Here is an 18005-nt window from a genome sequence, read left to right on the forward strand (position 1 = left end):
ATGAGACCATGTCAATGTGTCATTGGGGTGTGGAATTAAAATGGTTGGGCACGCGGAAGTCTTTCCTGGTGCAGTGGACCGAGAGAAGTTGCTCAGGAAAGTGATTTTCCAGACTGCATCAATCTCTCCAATGTAGAGGAGGCCACTTCATGAGCACCGGATGCAGTAACTGACCCTTACAGGTTCACAACTCAAGTGTTGTTTCATTTGAAAAGACTGTTTGGGATCCTGAATAGTAGTGAGGGAGGAAGTACTGCTGGAAGTGTAGCACTTTTTGCAATCACCGACGTGGGTCTTCAAAACTTCCACCCCATAGCATTGTGTGGAATACCTTCACCAGAAGGACTCATCAAGAAACTGCAAGAAACCAATAAACATTGAAAGGTGCATCTTATTGTCTGTTCATAAATACTCATTTTTGTTTTTTAGAAAGTAGAAATGATTATTTACAATAATACCTTGCATTTAGATGCACCATGTCCTTGAGGGACATAAGAAAATAAGAAATATGAGCAGAAGCATGCCATCCAACCTGTCGAGCCTGCCCGCCATTCAGTAAGATCATGGCTGATCTGATCATTGACTCAACTCCACTTACCCCATAATCCCTTAAATCATTTTTAAGTAAAAATCTATCTAACAGAACCTTAAATATGTTTAATGAAGTAGCCTCAACCGCTTCCCTAGGTAAAAAATTCCACAGATTTACTACTCCCTGGGAAAAACTGTTTTCCTCACCTCCGAATTAAATCTACTCCCCTGAATCTTGAGGCTGTGTCCCCTAGTTCTGATCTCACCTAGCAGTGAAACCAATTTTTCTTCCTCTATCTTATCTTTCCCTTTCATAATTTTATATGTTTCTATAAGATCTCCTCTTATTCTTCTGAATTCGGGTGAGTATACTCCCAGGCGATTTAGTCTCTCCTTGTAGCTCAACCACCTCATCTTCAGGATCAACATGTGGGTGAACAACCTCTGGACTGCCTCCAAGGCCAGTATATCCTTCCTCAATTATGGAAACCAGAACTGCACACAGTACTCCAGGTGTGGCCTCATCAATAACTTGTACAGATTCAGCATGAACTCCCTGCTCTTGAATTCAATTCCTCTCGCGATGAAGGCCAACATTTCATTGTCTTCTTAATAACTTGTTAATAACCTGCAATCCAACTTTTTGCAATTCATACACATGCACTCCCAAGTCCTTCTGCACTGCAGCATGCTGTAGTCTTTCACCATTTAAAAATAATCTGCTCTTTTATTTTTCCTACCAAAGTGGATGACCTCGCATTTACTAACATTGTACTCCATCTGGCAGACTTTTACCCACTCACCTAGCTTAATTTGTATCCTTCTGCAGTCTCTCCATATCCTCTGTACAATTTGATTTTCTACTCAATTTAGTATCATCCACAAACTTGGCTACATTACACCCTGTCCCCTCTTCCAAATCATCAATGTAGATGGTGAACAGCTGCGGGCCCAGCACCGACCCCTGTGGCACCCCCCTTACCACTATCTGCCAATCAGAAAAATACCCATTTATCCTGACTCTCTGCCTCTGTCAGTTAATCAATCCTCAATCCATGCCAATATACTTCCCCCTACTCTATTTATCTGTATCCTATTGATAGTGTCTTGCGCAGCACCTTATCAAATGCCTTCTGGAAATCCAAATATACAACATCAACCTGTTCCCCTCTATTTACCGCACCCATTATATCCTCAAAAAACTTCAGCAAGTTTATCAAGCAAGACTTGCCCTTCCTGATTCCATGATGCATCTGCCTGATGGAACCCCTTCATTCTAAATGCCTTGCTATTTCATCCTTATTCTTCATGTGTATCCTTATGCTTCAAGCATTTTCCCGACTACAAACATTAAGCTAACTGGCCAATAGTTACCTCTCTTCTGCCTACATCCATTTTTAAAGCAATAAAAACCATTAGAAATATCTTCACAGACTTCTGGAGTGCCACCCACCATCTGAATACTACTGAGTCTCTAGGAGAAGCCTTCCTACCATCATCGTCATTCAAGGTCAGGAGGTTCATTTGTGCACCAAGTGGTTTTGCTTTGTGCTGCCCTGACAGGTCACCTGGGACAGGTCTCCCACTGGAAGATAAAACTGGGAGTAGGCTAGAAGAAATGGATGCGCCTAAACACCTCACGCATCATTGCTTATTGTTTTATTGCCCGGCCTGTATCAGGAAAATGTTCATTGGAGCATTTTTACATCAGCTGGTAAACGTAACAATAGTTCTGAGACATGGATCCTTAACTGAGAAGAATCTATCAAATTACTTTTATTTAAAGTCACTGCTGTAGGATGGCAGTGTCATGCTCTGATATTTCCCTTTGCCCTTCTCCCCATCTAGTTCTTTTCCATGCACTGTACACTTACTTGCATTTGGCCAACTTTTCATCCTTGTGTCGGCTTTAGATGGTGAACACATAAGCTCTCTCAGTTGAGCCTAATCTGGTTATGTTCTGTTATTAAGTAGAAATTCTCGCTAGCCCACAGGTAAAAGAATCTCAGGGTTGTATTTGATATCATGTCTGAACTCTGACAATGAATGTGAATTTTGTTACACTTCAAGCAGCGAAGAGGAGGAATCTGTATAACTTTGCTGTGATGAGGGTAATGTTAATGGCAGAACTCCATTACAACTCAATTTAGCTGACTTATCTTCTTAATGATCTACTTTTCCAGGGATACATACAAACTTGATTTAGGAGGTGAAAAAATAAATACACCAGTAACTCACGATCCCACTGGCACAAGCCCCTTCGTAACAAAATCATTTTATTGCACCAACCTTTGGTTGGTCCTCTTTGGTGTGGGTCTGACAGATGGAGTACAACATTGGTAAATGTGAGGTCACCCACTTTGGTAAGAAAGTTAGTAAAATGGACTACTATTTAAATGGTGAAAAACTGCATGGTGCTATTGTCCAGAGACTTGGGAGTGTGTGTACATAAATCACGTTAGTTTGCAGATGCAATTGGTAGAGGGATTGAACTTAAGAGCAGGGAAGTTCTGTGCAACTGGACAGTGAGTGCACTGATGAGGCTGCATCTGGAGTATTGTGCGCAGTTCTGGTCTCCTTACTTGAGATAGGATATACTGGAGTTAAGCATGGATGTCAGAAGAAAAGAACAAATTCACTAATGTATCACAAGTTTTTGCCTTTAATAACCCATTTTACCTGTGAGCCTAGTTTTCTATTAACTAGCAAAGCCAAATCACCATTGCAAACACGTTCCTGGGGGATTTTCATGAGCATTTCTTTTGTTCCTTGATTACATGGAATTATCCATGCATCTAGTAGTCTGATGTACTCACTCAATAAACAGTTGGTATGTAACCTACCTCAGTCTTCTGTTCAGAATCTCCAGGACATTCCCTTAAAATTAATAATTTTTGGAGGATTGATGATGGCAGATATCTGTTCATATGGGGAAAGAATTGCCAGCAAACCACCCCCACAGTTTGCATCCTTCATGGCCACAATCAATCAACTCTCAAACTTTCATTTTCAAAGACAATAGACTCTTGTCTCTGATAGGGGAAAAAAAAGCTTAAATTATGTAATTATCTTTCATTTTAAAGCAATTAAACTAAATCTATGGAGCATTTTACCTATGTTTCTACCATTTGTAGATTTACTGCAATTCACTACTCCATTGTTATAAATCATCGAAACCTAGAGCACAGAATGGGACCTCTTAGCTCACCTTGTCTATACCAATTATGATGTCTATTTATGCTCATCCATTGACCTGAATTACTCCAACACAAAAGTGCTGGAATAACTCAGCAGATCATTTAGCCCCTATGAATGTTGTGTGACCTGCTGAGTTTCTCCAGCACTTTTGCATATTGTACATGACCCCAGCATCTGCAGATTTTCTTGTTTAACTCCGTTAACCTGATTTACCTGCATCTTCAACATCTTGTAAGAAACTCAGGACCATCCGGGATAAAAACGCCCCTCTTGATTAGTTGAAACATTTGACAAATTTATGGATTAGAAGGGCTTAGAAGGATATAGACCAAATGTATGCAAATGGACTACCCCAGAATGCCAACTTAGGTTGGCATGGATCAGTTAGGCCAAAGGGTCTGTTCTGTGTTGTACAACTGTCCCCCTACAAGATCTTTCCCTCCACCTCTGATCCAGTGTGTGTATCATTTTCAAACTGCATTATTATTACTACTCCGAATGACCCTCCTAAACCTACAATTTCTACACATGAAGAACAAGGCCAGCAGGCACAAGGGGACACCACCACCCTGGCTTGGAAATATTTAGCTGTTCCTTCATCTTTGCTGGGTCGATACCTTGGAACTCCTTTTCCAATAGTAGTGTGGGATTACCTTCACCAGAAGGATTCTGGTGATTCATCACCATAGCAATAAATTCTCATAGAAACAGTGATGCCTAGATCTGTGAACTAAACCACATTCAAAAACATGATGTGAACCAGGTAATTGCAGCAGCACTAGGAGACTGCCCTGAACGTAACTGAGAGATGAAGCTTGGAGGAACCACAGCCTGCCACGCAGGGGCTGCCTCAATGCACTGGAGCACTGGTGCTTGGGGACTCAGAAGTTTGGCACTTGGATCAGAACTTTTGACAGTTGATCAATGGGTGTAAAGATCACCACTTTGCAACTTCCTTGTCTCTGGCTTCGTCCAGTGCTTTGCTGAAGACATTGGCAGGATGTTAGAGTCACCTATTTCTACAGGTTATAGGGCTGGTGACTATTAATTTAGTTTACCATTGGCAACTAATTGTTTCATATCTACCAGCAATGATGCCAGTTGATTGGCATCTTTGGCTGTTGTCCCTCAGTACAGGTACTACTGTCTGCACTATTGTTCAATTAAGTTATACTCCACCCTACCAGATCACCTGAGAGTGTTCATTAACCACTTGGGTTCCAATGTCCTGTGCAATTGTGAGTGTAACCACACAAAAATCTTTCTACAGCATCACCCGAGCCCGTTCCCTGAGAAGAATTACAAGCCTCCACTTACCCTCTCATTCAGGATGTTTACCCTGCCCTCCCAATATCAGGCCTGCAATGCAGCCCTTCAGTCTTCAGGGAGCACTGAATCCTCTGCTCCCATTAAGGTTCAGGCATGAGATTGGTAGGAAAGACCATGTGCATTCAATCTACAAAAAACCTGTCTCGCATAGGGAGAATGTGCTGGGTGCATGCTGCTATAGGAATATATAACCATTAAGTGTGGGGTGCTTTATTGGGTCATCAGAAGTTACAATCATCATACCTATGTGGTCAAGTTATGACAGAATCTTGCACATAATATTTCTGACTAAAAATCAATTCTGCATGGAGTAATTCCCCTTAGTAGCAATGAGCGCAGACTGCTCCTTTCACTGTGTCTAAGAATGAATGCTGTGCCATCATTCTGTATGTTCTGGGTTTGGTGAGACCCCAATTGATCACTTGCACCTGTTAGGGGTCACAGTTGGCCTTTGGGAGATTTTCATCAACTGTCAGTTCCTGGAAAGGGATTGGGAGGATCAAATGTGCGACTGCAATGGAAGAGGAAGCAGTTTGACGCAGGTCCCCATTTTTGCCATACTTTTCAGCATCACCTCTAACGTGGCATGCATGCTCATCCCTGCTTGCGATAAGATGGTGAATCCTCTCTTTGAGCATAGGAGATTACAGCACAGTATTGGCCCTTCAGGCCACAATGTTTTGTCCATAGCAATCTAATCCTTCCCTCTTTTTCTTACATCCATGTGCCTATCTAAGAGTCTATCCAATGTCTCTATTGCACCAACTCCACCATCACCCCTGGAAATGCATTCCAGACACCCACCGCTCTCTGTGTTTAAATAAAAGTTGTACCTCTGACATATCCCCTAAACTTTCTTCCACTCACCTTAAACCAATATCCTCTGGCATGCTGTCCACCCTATCTAGGTCCCTCATCTTTGGCTTGGCTTCGCGGATGAAGATTTATGGAGGAGTAAATGTCCACGTCAGCTGCAGGCTCATTTGTGGCTGACAAGTCCAATGCGGGACAGGCAGACACGGTTGCAGCGGTTGCAAGGGAAAATTGGTTGGTTGGGGTTGGGTGTTGGGTTTTTCCTCCTTTGTCTTTTGTCAGTGAGGTGGGCTCTGCGGTCTTCTTCAAAGGAGGTTGCTGCCCGCCGAACTGTGAGGCGCCAAGATGCACGGTTTGAGGCGATATCAGCCCACTGGCGGTGGTCAATGGGCTGATACCGCCTCAAACAGTGCATCTTGGTGCCTCATATTATATTATATATTATACTATATTATTATATTATATATTATATATATAATATATTATATTATATATTATATATATATTATATCTATATCATCTTCTATGAAGGTCATTGGACTGAAGACCAAGAGTAGGCACCATCTACAGACAACCTTTCTGCCTTCATTGCAAGTATCTGTGATTTCATACTACTCATGCTTAAGAATGGTTTTCTGCATATCTATACAGATGACCGATACATCTTCCACTAAAATACTGCTGCTGATCCTAATATGTAAATAACATCAGCACTCTCTAATAGGAGAACTTGGACCATTTACGTGTCATGTATGACAAGCAGGGCAAAAACCACCAATGTCTTGTCAGGGTTTCCAAGGTTGGAGTATCTCGGCTTGTACCTGACCTGCATGATCTTCAAAGGGAGATCTCATCTCAGACACTTTCTAAAGATGCTTGCAGAGATGAAAGATGTGAGATTGAATTGTCTGATTCTGATGTTTTATTTCACTTACTATTAATATCAAGTCATCGTGAGTGAGTATTGGGTGTCTCGGGTGTGGATGTCCTTATCACGTAGCTGGGAGGCATCCATCTACAATGACCAGGCACACACTATTATCAAATCAAGATTTGTTGTGGATATATAATTATAACACAAATATCCTACTATAAAGATATAATGAGAAATGTATATTTAATAAGTAAAATAAAAGGGACACTAACTTTCAGTAACGCTGCAAATATTATTTCAAGCTGTTCCAGTCTTTGTCTCCGTCCAGTGTTATGTGTTCACCTCTTGCGCGTGGAGGGGGAAAAGGCATGAGAGTAAGGGTGTGTTTAGAGATGGAGAGCATGTGTGAGGAAGAAGCGTGGTGTGTAGAAGGCTGGGCATAACTGCAAATTGAGTGGGTGTGAGATTAATGCACTGGATATGATTTAAGGAGACAGATTGAGTGCTTTGAATGAATCAAATTGATTGTGCTGTTGTTTGCACCTTTCCTGCACTGTTCGGATGGTTCAGCATTATTCTATATGTGTGCCTTTTCATTGCTTTTGATTGGAGTGATCTACATCACCTTCACACTGCCACCCATTCACGAAATTGTTGACTTCAGCCTGGTTTCTACACTCTTTTTAGTTGGTTTTAATTGTTTTTGTAGAATACATGACCCTACCACAAATGTGCTATTTCTGAGGCCACTTTTATCCTCTCAGTGAATTTTTTAGCTATTGAGAATGTTCACAATTCATAAACTACACCCTCGTGCAGGTCACGGGAGGTTCCAAGAATCGGCCCGTTCTTTCAGGTGCTAGATCAGAAGTGTGCTCCCATGCAACTAAAAAATAAGTTCTGTATTTTTAAATGAGGGAAATTTCTTTGAAAATTGTGCATCTCAAAGGGGGTGGGTTGAAACTCTTCAATGCAGGGAGAAATTGTGGTTAATGAAACCATCTGAATTGGAGAAACTGGAGATGGTACAATACAAATGAAATGGCCATGTCTAATAAGGGTTAATTCCAAATTCCAGGCATGATGTTGGTTTTAAACAATGTCCTTGCATGGGTTCTATAAAAACCCCAGTTAAACATTGCACTGGTTTGTTAAATGTTGCAGATGATTATTCACTTTTATTATAGGAACATAGTGCCAAACGGAAGTCACATTGTATGCAAGTGGACAAACTGGTAGCGCAGCATGACAAGGAGAAATTAACTCAAGAGAAGATCTTAGAAAAGGCAATCAAGAAAAAGGGGTAAGGAGCAAAACAAAATCTTATTCTTCAGTGACTGCAGCACACAGGACAGAAGGTATCTAATACTTGTGTAATTAAAAGAATATGCATTTTAAATATGCAGCGAGGCAATGATGGACCAATGTACATACCGCATATGAAACTTAATCATAAAGATTATCTATTAAATGGTGCAGTAACTGTTAAGGAAGGAAATTAGCATGGAGAAGCTTGCTGAGAGATTTCTCTCCAGCTGCACATTACGCCCCCTATTCTGACAAATCCGTTAGCAGCTTAGCAAAGGGAGAGAACTAGCGTCACATTGGTGGTGATGGCACACTGGATATGCTCATCAGGGAGCAACTGATAAAAGATGTGTTGTGATTAGACAGCTGAAACTTGTATCATGAGAAACATAAATACAGTTGTAGCAAGTGATCTGCCTCTGTGCTGAAGACTCAGTGGGACTCAGTTTTGTCTTGTACTGCGCTTCTGATGGATTTTATTTTGTATGTCTTGGGCCTTTGCTTGAGATTCTTAAAGAAAATGCAATATACGACTGGTGTTAGCTGATATTAATTCACTTTATTACTGACCTGGCAAGTAAGAACAAGCCAACTTGGATTCAAGCATTAAACATCGGGGGTGGGGGGGGGGGGGTGGCGGGTGGCGTGTAGGTGAAGGCTAAGAGATTAACACCTTAGCAGCTCTTACAATTATATCTTCATTCAAACACCCTAATCCTACTATGCTTTAAGTTTGTTTATTTGTAACATTACACCAAGTGTTGTGAGAAGGATTCTTCAATGAGCTGTCTTACAAGGTGGGACAGTTAGCATAGCTGTTAGTTCGGCAGGCAGCAACCTCCTTTGAAGAAGACCGCAGAGCCCACCTCACTGATGAGACAAAGGAGGAAAAACCCAACACCCAACCCCAACCAACCAATTTTCCCTTGCAACCGCTGCAACCGTGTCTGCCTGTCCCGCATCAGACTTGTCAGCCACAAACGAGCCTGCAGCTGACGTGGACGTTACCCCTCCATTAATCTTCGTCCGCCAAGCCAAAGAAGAAGAAGTGCAATACAATTAGAGCACCAGTGATATGGGTTCTTTCTTTTTAAAATATTTTTATTGATTTTAATAGAAAAATCCCTTGATACATGATTTCTAACTAATGACATAATTCATTTCAATTCATAGTATATGCATAACATATAAATTGTCATGTGGAATATAAACCTTAATTATCAGGCAACATACCTTGCTCAAAACCTCAGATTCTGATGTTAAACAGAAAATAAAAAGGTAGAATTATTAAGACCATATTGGGACTATAAATCTTCATCCTATTCTATAATGAGATCATTATTAATTGTCTACTATAGCCTGATTTTCTCAATAAATAAAAGAAAAGAAAAACAACCCCCCCCCCCCCCCCCCACTAATTGTACCCTTATCGTATGAATCGAATCACAACTTCAGACATCAGACAGGGCATTCACACACCAAATCTTCAAGTTGAAATAGTAATCCATGAATGGGCTCCACATCTTGTCGAATTCAACCTTGACATCTTTAATGCTGTATCCAATTTTCTCCAAACTTAAGTAAGACATAAAGTCATGTGACCATTGTATATGAGTAGGTGAAGTATTTACTTTCCATTTTATCAGAATTGCTAATATGGCTATCAACGAGGTAAAAACTAGTATTCTTTTTTGGGTTGAAGTCAAGGGTATAATTTCTTCTTGAGAGAAACCAAACAAAGCAATTAAGGGGCATGGTTCTAATTTGATCTTTAGAATCACTGATAACGTTTGGAAAATTTGTTCCCAAATTTTATTTAATTTGGGGCACTCCTGAAACATATGAATCAGTGAAGCTTCAAAGATTTTACATTTATTACATAGTGGATCAATATCAGAATAAAAATGCAATAATTTAACTTTAGACATGTATATTCTATACATCATCTTAAATTGGAACAATGTTAGGGACAAAATTAAGATTCATTAATCAAATTAAGAGTTGTGTCCCAGTCCTCATTTGAAAATGATATATTCAAATCCTGTTCCCATTCCTTCTTGATCCCAGACACTGAGGCTAATCTTAGGTCCATCAAATTATTTGAGTGGTATCAGAACGTTTGGACTGAACAAAATGCCTAATTTGTAAATATCTAAAAAGATGTCTATTAGGAAGTTTAAATTTTGCTGTCATTTCTTTGAAAGAAGCAAAATTATCTTGAATAAGAAGATCCTTGAAACTTTCTAATACCTAAATCTGGGCCACTCCTTAAAATCTGTGTCTAACAAGGAAGGTTGAAAATGATGATTATGCATAATAGGGCTGGCAAGAAAAAAAGCTATGATATCCAAAAAATTTCCTAAATTTTGCCCATATTCTCAACCTATGTCTTATTATCAGGTTATCTTTTAATTTAGAAAAGGAAAAGGGTAAGTAAGAACCTAAAATTGCTTACATAGATGAGTTTTCAGAAAAAATCAGTTCCATTTCTATCCAAGAAGAGAAATTGACTAAATTATCAAAATGTAATAATAACCAATTATGTATATTGCCTGCCCATAATAAAATCTAAAATTTGGAAGTGATAATCCCCTTAGTCTTTTGAGGATGAGCCTTATTTATATGAGGTGGTTTTCCTTGCCATATATCCAAACAAATAATTGAATCTAATGAATTGAATCTAATGAATTGAAAAAGAATTTAGGAATAAAAATTGGTAAAGATTGAAAAAGATACAAAAATTTAGGTAAAATAATAATTTTAATTGCATTAATATGACCAGTCATGATAATAAACAGGGGTGACCATCCCAATAATAAAACTTTAGTCTCATTAATTAGTTCTGAGCATTTTCTTTCAATAGGTTTTTATAACTTTTAGTAATTGTAACTCCCAGGTATTTGAATTGGTCTTTAACTATTTTAAAAAGGAAATTGGCAGATCTTGAACGGGACCTTTTTTAGGGGTAAAATTCACTCTTATGCAGATTTATTTTATAACCTGAAAACTGACTAATTTGGGCAAGTAATATTAATATACTTGGTATAGAAATCTCAGGATTTGAAATAAAGAGCAAAGGATTGTCTGCATACGGAGAAACTTTATGTTCAACTCCATTCCTGATTATTCCAGTAAAGTCTCTACTGTCACAAAGGTCATCTGCTAGGGGTTATAAAATCAGGTCAAAATGTAGGGCAATCTTGTCTAATTCCCCTAAAAAGCATTAAAAAATGTTGATTATTGTGAATTAGAATGAATTGAAGCCAAAAGGCATGACTATAATAGTTTATTCCACAATAAAATTGGACCAAAATTAAAATCTCTTAAGGTAGCAAATGAATATTCCCATTCCACTCGATTGAATGCCTTCACAGCATCTAATGAAAAATCACATACAGTCGTTGGAATGGAAGGTAAATATAAAATATTCAATAATCAATATATTATAGTAAGAGTAACGATTTTTAATAAAACTTGTCTGATCTGTATCAATAATCAATGGTAAAATATTCTTTGATCTATGAGCTAAAACTTTAGATAAAATCTTCATGTCTACGTTAAGTAATGAAATAGGTCTATAAGATGGACGTTCCGTTGATTCCTTCCCTTTATTCAAAGTAAGAGATATACATGCTTCATTAAAAGAGGATGGAATCTTTCCATCCTTAAATGAGTTATCAATCACTGAACTTAGATGAGGTACAAGCCATTATCAGAAAGATTTGTAAAGTTCAGCAGGATATCCATCTGGTCCTAGAGATTTACCAGATTGTAATGAGAAAATAGCTAAAAGTATTTCCTCTTGAGAGATAGGTGCCTCCAGACTTGTATATCTGTCCTGGGTAAGGATAGGTAAATTTAAGTAATCTAAAAAAATTCAACATTGAAGTAATATATTTATCAAATTCAGAAGTATAAAGGTTAGAATAAAATTCTTAAAGTCTCATTTATTTCAAGATAATCAGTAGTCATTAATTATCTCTTGTCCAAATCTTGTTGATTTGTTCAACCTCCTGTTGGCAACTACATGGAGTAGGACGTAGTAGTCATGAGCTCCTGCCAACCTTTAACAATTCATTTTGATGTTCAAAGTACAATTAATTTTGTATTTAACTATAAGGAGCCAGAAAAAAATCTATAGCGGAAGCATTTAAGGCTTAAATGTTTTCTTCAAGCTGGTTGCAACTTTGGTTGTCGACCTTCAAGAATGGGAGAGTCGGTGGGGGGGGGGTTTATTTGGGTACGTTAGGATTTCAAGGTTACTTGTATGTTATGTTTAGCTTGTTCCATATTTCAGTAATGGATCGAAGGTTGTAGCTTTCAGAATGTTAGCAGGTGCATCTGGAGCATCCATTTACCAACAATTAATATTCGATGATTTCTTCTATTTAATATTATTTCATAGAATGTAAAAGGCATGAATGGAGCAATCAAATGTGGCAGGGTAATGGCACATCTTAGATGATAAAAAGCAGATATTGATGTTTTTCAAGAAACTCATCTTAGGAACTTTGATAAGGGCAGGTTAATGTTTAGATGGAAGGGACAATGATTTCATTACTCTTCTGATACTAATGTTAGAGGATTTTCTATTTTAATTAATCAAAATATCCCATTTGTACTTCATATTAATATTTTTGATAAACATGGTCATTTTATTATTCTTTTAGATAAATTATACAATAAATGGCTAATGTTTGCACCCTGAATATTGATGATCTGGCATTTTTTGAAAGTTTTTTTAGCCCTACCTGATTTAAATCAGTACTTAATTGATTTTGAGAGGTGATTTTAACCACTATTTAAATATGGTTTTAGATCGTTCTCTTCAAGATCAGCCACTCTTTCCAAATCTGCAGCTGGTATTCAATCTTTTTTTTTAATCAAATCTCAATGTTTTAGATGTATGGCATTTTTAAAAACCCTAACGATAGAGAATATTCTTTTTTTTTCAAATGTGCAATGATCTTACTCGTGAATTGATTACTTTTTAATTGACAGTTATCTGATCTCTATGACTAAAGCATGTGAATGCCAAGGAAAAGTCAGATCTGATCATGCTTCTGTTATTCGGACTTTGAATTTATACCTCTTTACTTTCAAATAATTTTTTAATTTTTATGGAGAAACAAACTCAATTTTTCCTCCCCAATGATGTCCAATCTGATTGTGTGGGACACAATGAAGGCTTATTTGAGATGGTAAATTACTTCTTGTACAGCCAATATTAAGAAAAAGACCAACAAGGAAAGGCTCAAATTAATTAAATCAGATTAAACAAATGATTTATTATTATACAAGATAAAAATCCAGACTTGTATAAAAAAAGAGTAGAACTTATAACTAAATTTGACCGTCTCTCTACAATTGAACAGCAATTGTTGAGGAGTAGGAATCACTTTTATATTCATGGGGAACAATCTGGTAAATTACTGGCTGGACAACTAAAAGTAATCTCATCTAAGACATGGGTTATAATCCAGCGCTATCTATCAGGAGTTTGTACGTTCTCCGATAATCTGTGTGGCTGCTCCAGTTTCCGCCAGTCTCCAATAGGTAGGGGTTTTAGGTGAACTGGGTTGCACAAAATTCAATGGCTGGAATCAGCATCTCCCATGTTGTAAATAAAAAAAATCTCTAACATTCATACATATACATGGTAATAGATTGCAATGATGTGAAATATCAATTATCACCAAGCAAGGGCAGTATGGATGGAATCCATGGAGGGGAGGGAGTTATAATAATGTTCTGACCTGCATTCACTACTTTCTGTGATTTATTCTGCTCTTGAGCAGAGTCAATCTCATACCACGCTAGATGCATCTGGCAAGTGTGCTTTCAATGGCACACTTGTAGAAGTGCTTGAGGGACAGGGGGAATATACTGAACTTTTGTAGTCTTCTGAGAAAACAAAGGCATTGGTGTGCTTCCATAATTGCTGTGTCAGTACGCTTGTCCCAGGTCAGGTCAATGAGATGTTTATTCCTCAGAACTAGAGGTCATCTGCTCTTCTCACTTTGCCATTGATGTGGACAGGGGTGTGTCTCTTCCTCCACTCCTAAAGTCGTTGAAAATCTACTTTATTGTATTGATTATTTTTAATCTCTTTACTATTCTCTGACTCTCCCTTACCTGGCCCAGTCTCTGGTGTCAGAGTTGGAACAGTATTTGACTGTAAAATTGTGCTGCAGTCTGGGGAAAGTTGTCAATGCACCCCACCTGGTCGCACCCCCTTCTCCCCCTTCCATCAGACAGTAGGAAGGTGCTTGAAAACACAAACTTCTGAATTCAAGGACAGTGTCTTACCTGTTGATCATAAAATTGCACTTTGAACGAAAAAAGAATTAATAATTAGTGTCAGAGTTAACTTTCAGAGAGTTATTTTTCCTGTGACTCCATAACATCATGTGTTCAAGTCCTCTTTCAGAGCCTTGCACAAAGGGTGAGTCAGCATGGTACTGAAGAAATGCAAATTATAAGAATTTGATTGCGTTCAAGTGACTATCTCTCAAGTGATGCGATGCCAGTTCTTGAAGCAAGGAATAGATGTGAGCATATAACGCATCATGCTTCAGATTCAAAACATCTGCAGGGCATGTCAATCAGCATGGAGGCAGCATGCTCAAAATCCCATTCCCTGGTGTTGCTCCTTCCAAAAATTTGTTTCCAGTGAGCAGCAGAGACTCAGACCTGCATTCACTACTTTCTGTATGGTTACTGTTCAGGAGTCCCCCTCAGGTAACAACTCCAGTTCATTTTTAAAACTTTGTCATATTGGAGGATTGGATCTGGAACTTGGGTTGCCAATGGATTGAACAGGGGTCTGTGTGGCTATGGAACCTCTCGAGGCAAATCCATAGACCCTCAAAGTAACTCTGAAGGGACTCTCTTTTGCTTCTCTTTTACTTTATGAGGTTGTACCGGGCAATACCAAAGACATTCTCTCTCACCTTTTGCCAGGCAAAAGAAATATTTGTGTACTATTACATTTTCTGCATTACATACCAATAAAAGAATCTTGAACTTGTGCAGGCGTACTCAGATATTACATGGCTTCTGCCTGCCCCAGGATAGAGTTATAGCAAGGAAAATGACCCTTCAGCCCAAGATGCTGATCAAATAGCCCCATTTGCCTGTGTTTGGCCCATATCCGAATGCATAGGCAGAGATATTGACCATCATCCACTCTCCAATTTCTTCTTCATGTTACTATGGAACTGACCATTGTGACGGATTATGTTATATTTTATAGATATGTTTGAAAGGAGATAAATTGTGGGGTTTTTTTTAGTGTAGGTCACAAACAAACACTTTACAACACAGATCTCATTTAAAATGCCAGAGCTCTGCTCAACCCAGACAGTCCAGGCTCCCAGTGCCTTTGTAAAGACAATGGAAACTGCTTTGCTGAAGGACTTCACTAGTAAGTGCTGTGGAGTAATGGATTATTGTTTTAGAAAGCCACAGATGAACGGACTCAAGGTTGGATCTGGTGTCACAATCTGTCTGTATGCAGTTTGCTGTTCTAAGAAGGTCATGTAAGCAGAGTGAGAGAGAAAGTGAGGAGACCAAACAGGTTTTCTCTAAAAGAGAGAGAGAACTGGTTTCTGCTGCATGGCAAGCTGGCAGCTTATTTGAAACCCCATTTTGAAGATGGGTTGTGAATTCTTAGTTCAGCCTGTTCAAAGCCCTTGTGGTCATAGAAATGGAGATAGATGGCTGGCTATGTGGTGTTTCACCTGAGATAAGGGAAACAGAAAAGGCACTCTGTGGTGACCTGAAAGAAAGAGGCCATCATCTTGAAAACCCTTTTGGGGGGAATGTTTCTTTGGCAAGACACTTAAGTGGCTGATCGGAAGATATTAGTTTGTGCATATCCAACGAGCCACAAATCTCTCTCTGAAAACTGACAAGAACCTTATTGAGCAGTAACCATTTACCTTTCAAGGACTAAAGCCTGGTGAATATTCATAAATGTTAAATTCTGTGCATAGTATAAGAATTGCCTGATACCGGTGAACTTGGAGGAGTGAGAAGTGAGATTAGACTGTGAATCAAAGAACTTTTCTGAATTTATACACATTACATACACGTGTGCTTAGAATTAGGAGGGGGTTAAGTTAATAGTAATAAGTTAAAGTTTTATCCTGTTTTCATGTTTAATTAAAAGTAACTTTTGTTTAAGTAACCATTTGTCTTGGTGAATTTCTATTGTTGCTCGGTTTTGGGGTCCTCTGGGCCCATCACATTATCCATGCAGGAAAACATGGATTCCAGGATCCTGTCAAGACCCCGTGCAAGGTTGGCGCTGGATACTCCATGTGACTTCATGTTTCTTGCATGTTTTCTGATGGGCTTGTCTTTGTACTGTGCATTTCATCGTAAACGTCCATCATTCACTGCCTGTAGACTGTCTCGTCAAAGTCTGTGTCTGAGTTCTTCGCAGTAAAACTTGTGTAATTCATTGATCTTGGGGAAACATGCACCCTGGTAAACTTGTCTGATTCTGACTGGATGTCAACTGGCCAAGTAACTCTCTCCAGACTAATGGGACACTCTTTATTCTACAGTGACTTTTCTGTATTGCCTTGCGTGCAGACCCTGCCTCAAAGCTCAGCTCTGCAGGAAGCAAAGTGCTCGTGCTGATGCTCCCTTTGCTACGCAACTCCTCGGCCATTTGAAAGGCGAAAGAATATTAGTGTGGGATTACAGTGAGGCAGAGGCTCACTGCAGAGGGGGTGTGATTTAAGGAGCGTCATTACACCAGCAGGAGACTCACATTAGAAAAAGTCACCTGATAAAGGCAGCAGGACATGAGAAGAAGGATTAAATCAATGTATGTTTTTGTCTTCTGCTCTGCCTGTGACATAACCACCTGTAACCTCTCATAACATTTACCATAATGACCAATATTGTCTTATGGGGTTCCTTTGCTGGAGCCTTGTTGCACCCTACCCATTTGCCCATTGTTTTCACACAGTGGGAAGTGTTTTAGTGATTGCCACCTAATGCATTGCTTGATATGGCTGTTTTGGTTGAACAGTTGACAGTGTGCTCAAGTTATATGACGTTGCTTTGACCCTTGGAGTAGCAGTAACTGTGATGGTTCCATTTGAATGATTGGGCCCAGTCCTCATTGCTGGAGATTGAATGATGCATTGAATTTGCATTACATTGAAGTATTTGTGGGGCTAATAACGAGTTGGTGGGAGATGTTTTCATTGACCTTGATTGTCATGGTCATTAAACTTCCTGCAGCATCACCACTCTATCCTTTGGATTGAAAGCATTGTATTCAGTTTTGTTGCTGCCTTCTCCACTGCCACTTTGCCATGCATCTGGAGGTCTTTTTTGTTCAGGTAACCTTTTCTCTATACCTCATCCATCACGCCAGAATTGTGCAGAAAAACCCGGCTGGCACTCTCATCCATCTTTGGATCATATCGGCCAGCAAGCTGCTCACCTCCAGGGAATAATTTGCTCCACATATTTAAACCACAGGGCACTTCCCCGGATGGAGGATAAGAAATATCAGAGGCTGGTTTGAGTTGATGCTGAGCACTCACCACACGAGGTTCCATGGTCCTGTACCAATGCACAATTGACAGTGTCAGATCTCCAAATGTATAAGATTACAATGCAAAATGTTGTGTGCCCTGCCACAGGTCAAACAGAGCAAATGTGTTGTGGGTCTGTCCCTGATTCCATGCACTCTAGTTTAGTGGACATGAGTTAACCCCTGTCCCTGATTCCATGCACTCTAGTTTAGTAGACATGAGTTAACTCCTGTCCCTGATTCCATGCACTCTAGTTTAGTGGACATGAGTTAACCCCTCCCCTTATCAGTAATTGAGTGGTTGAAAGGGGGAGGAGCCTGAAAATTTCCCTTCCTTGTTTAACCAACATTGTAAAATGTCCAGTGTTTTATAAAGTCACAGAAAGCAAGCAA

At 39.2% G+C, this 18005-nt stretch overlaps 1 protein-coding gene across 25 annotated transcripts in view; it reads left to right on the forward strand.

The window, feature by feature from the left end:
• The window catches only part of plcb4a (phospholipase C, beta 4a), a 628445-nt gene that overhangs the window by 531854 nt on the left and 78586 nt on the right, over positions 1 to 18005 (forward strand). For all 25 annotated transcript variants that reach the window (XM_069932452.1, XM_069932447.1, XM_069932454.1 and 22 more), the window contains one exon: positions 7933 to 8048. In XM_069932452.1, the coding sequence (XP_069788553.1) occupies positions 7933 to 8048 (116 nt within the window). The remainder of the gene's footprint in view (positions 1 to 7932; positions 8049 to 18005) is intronic.

The sequence above is a fragment of the Narcine bancroftii genome, chromosome 4, assembly GCF_036971445.1.
Source record: "Narcine bancroftii isolate sNarBan1 chromosome 4, sNarBan1.hap1, whole genome shotgun sequence".
Lineage (NCBI taxonomy): Eukaryota > Metazoa > Chordata > Chondrichthyes > Torpediniformes > Narcinidae > Narcine > Narcine bancroftii.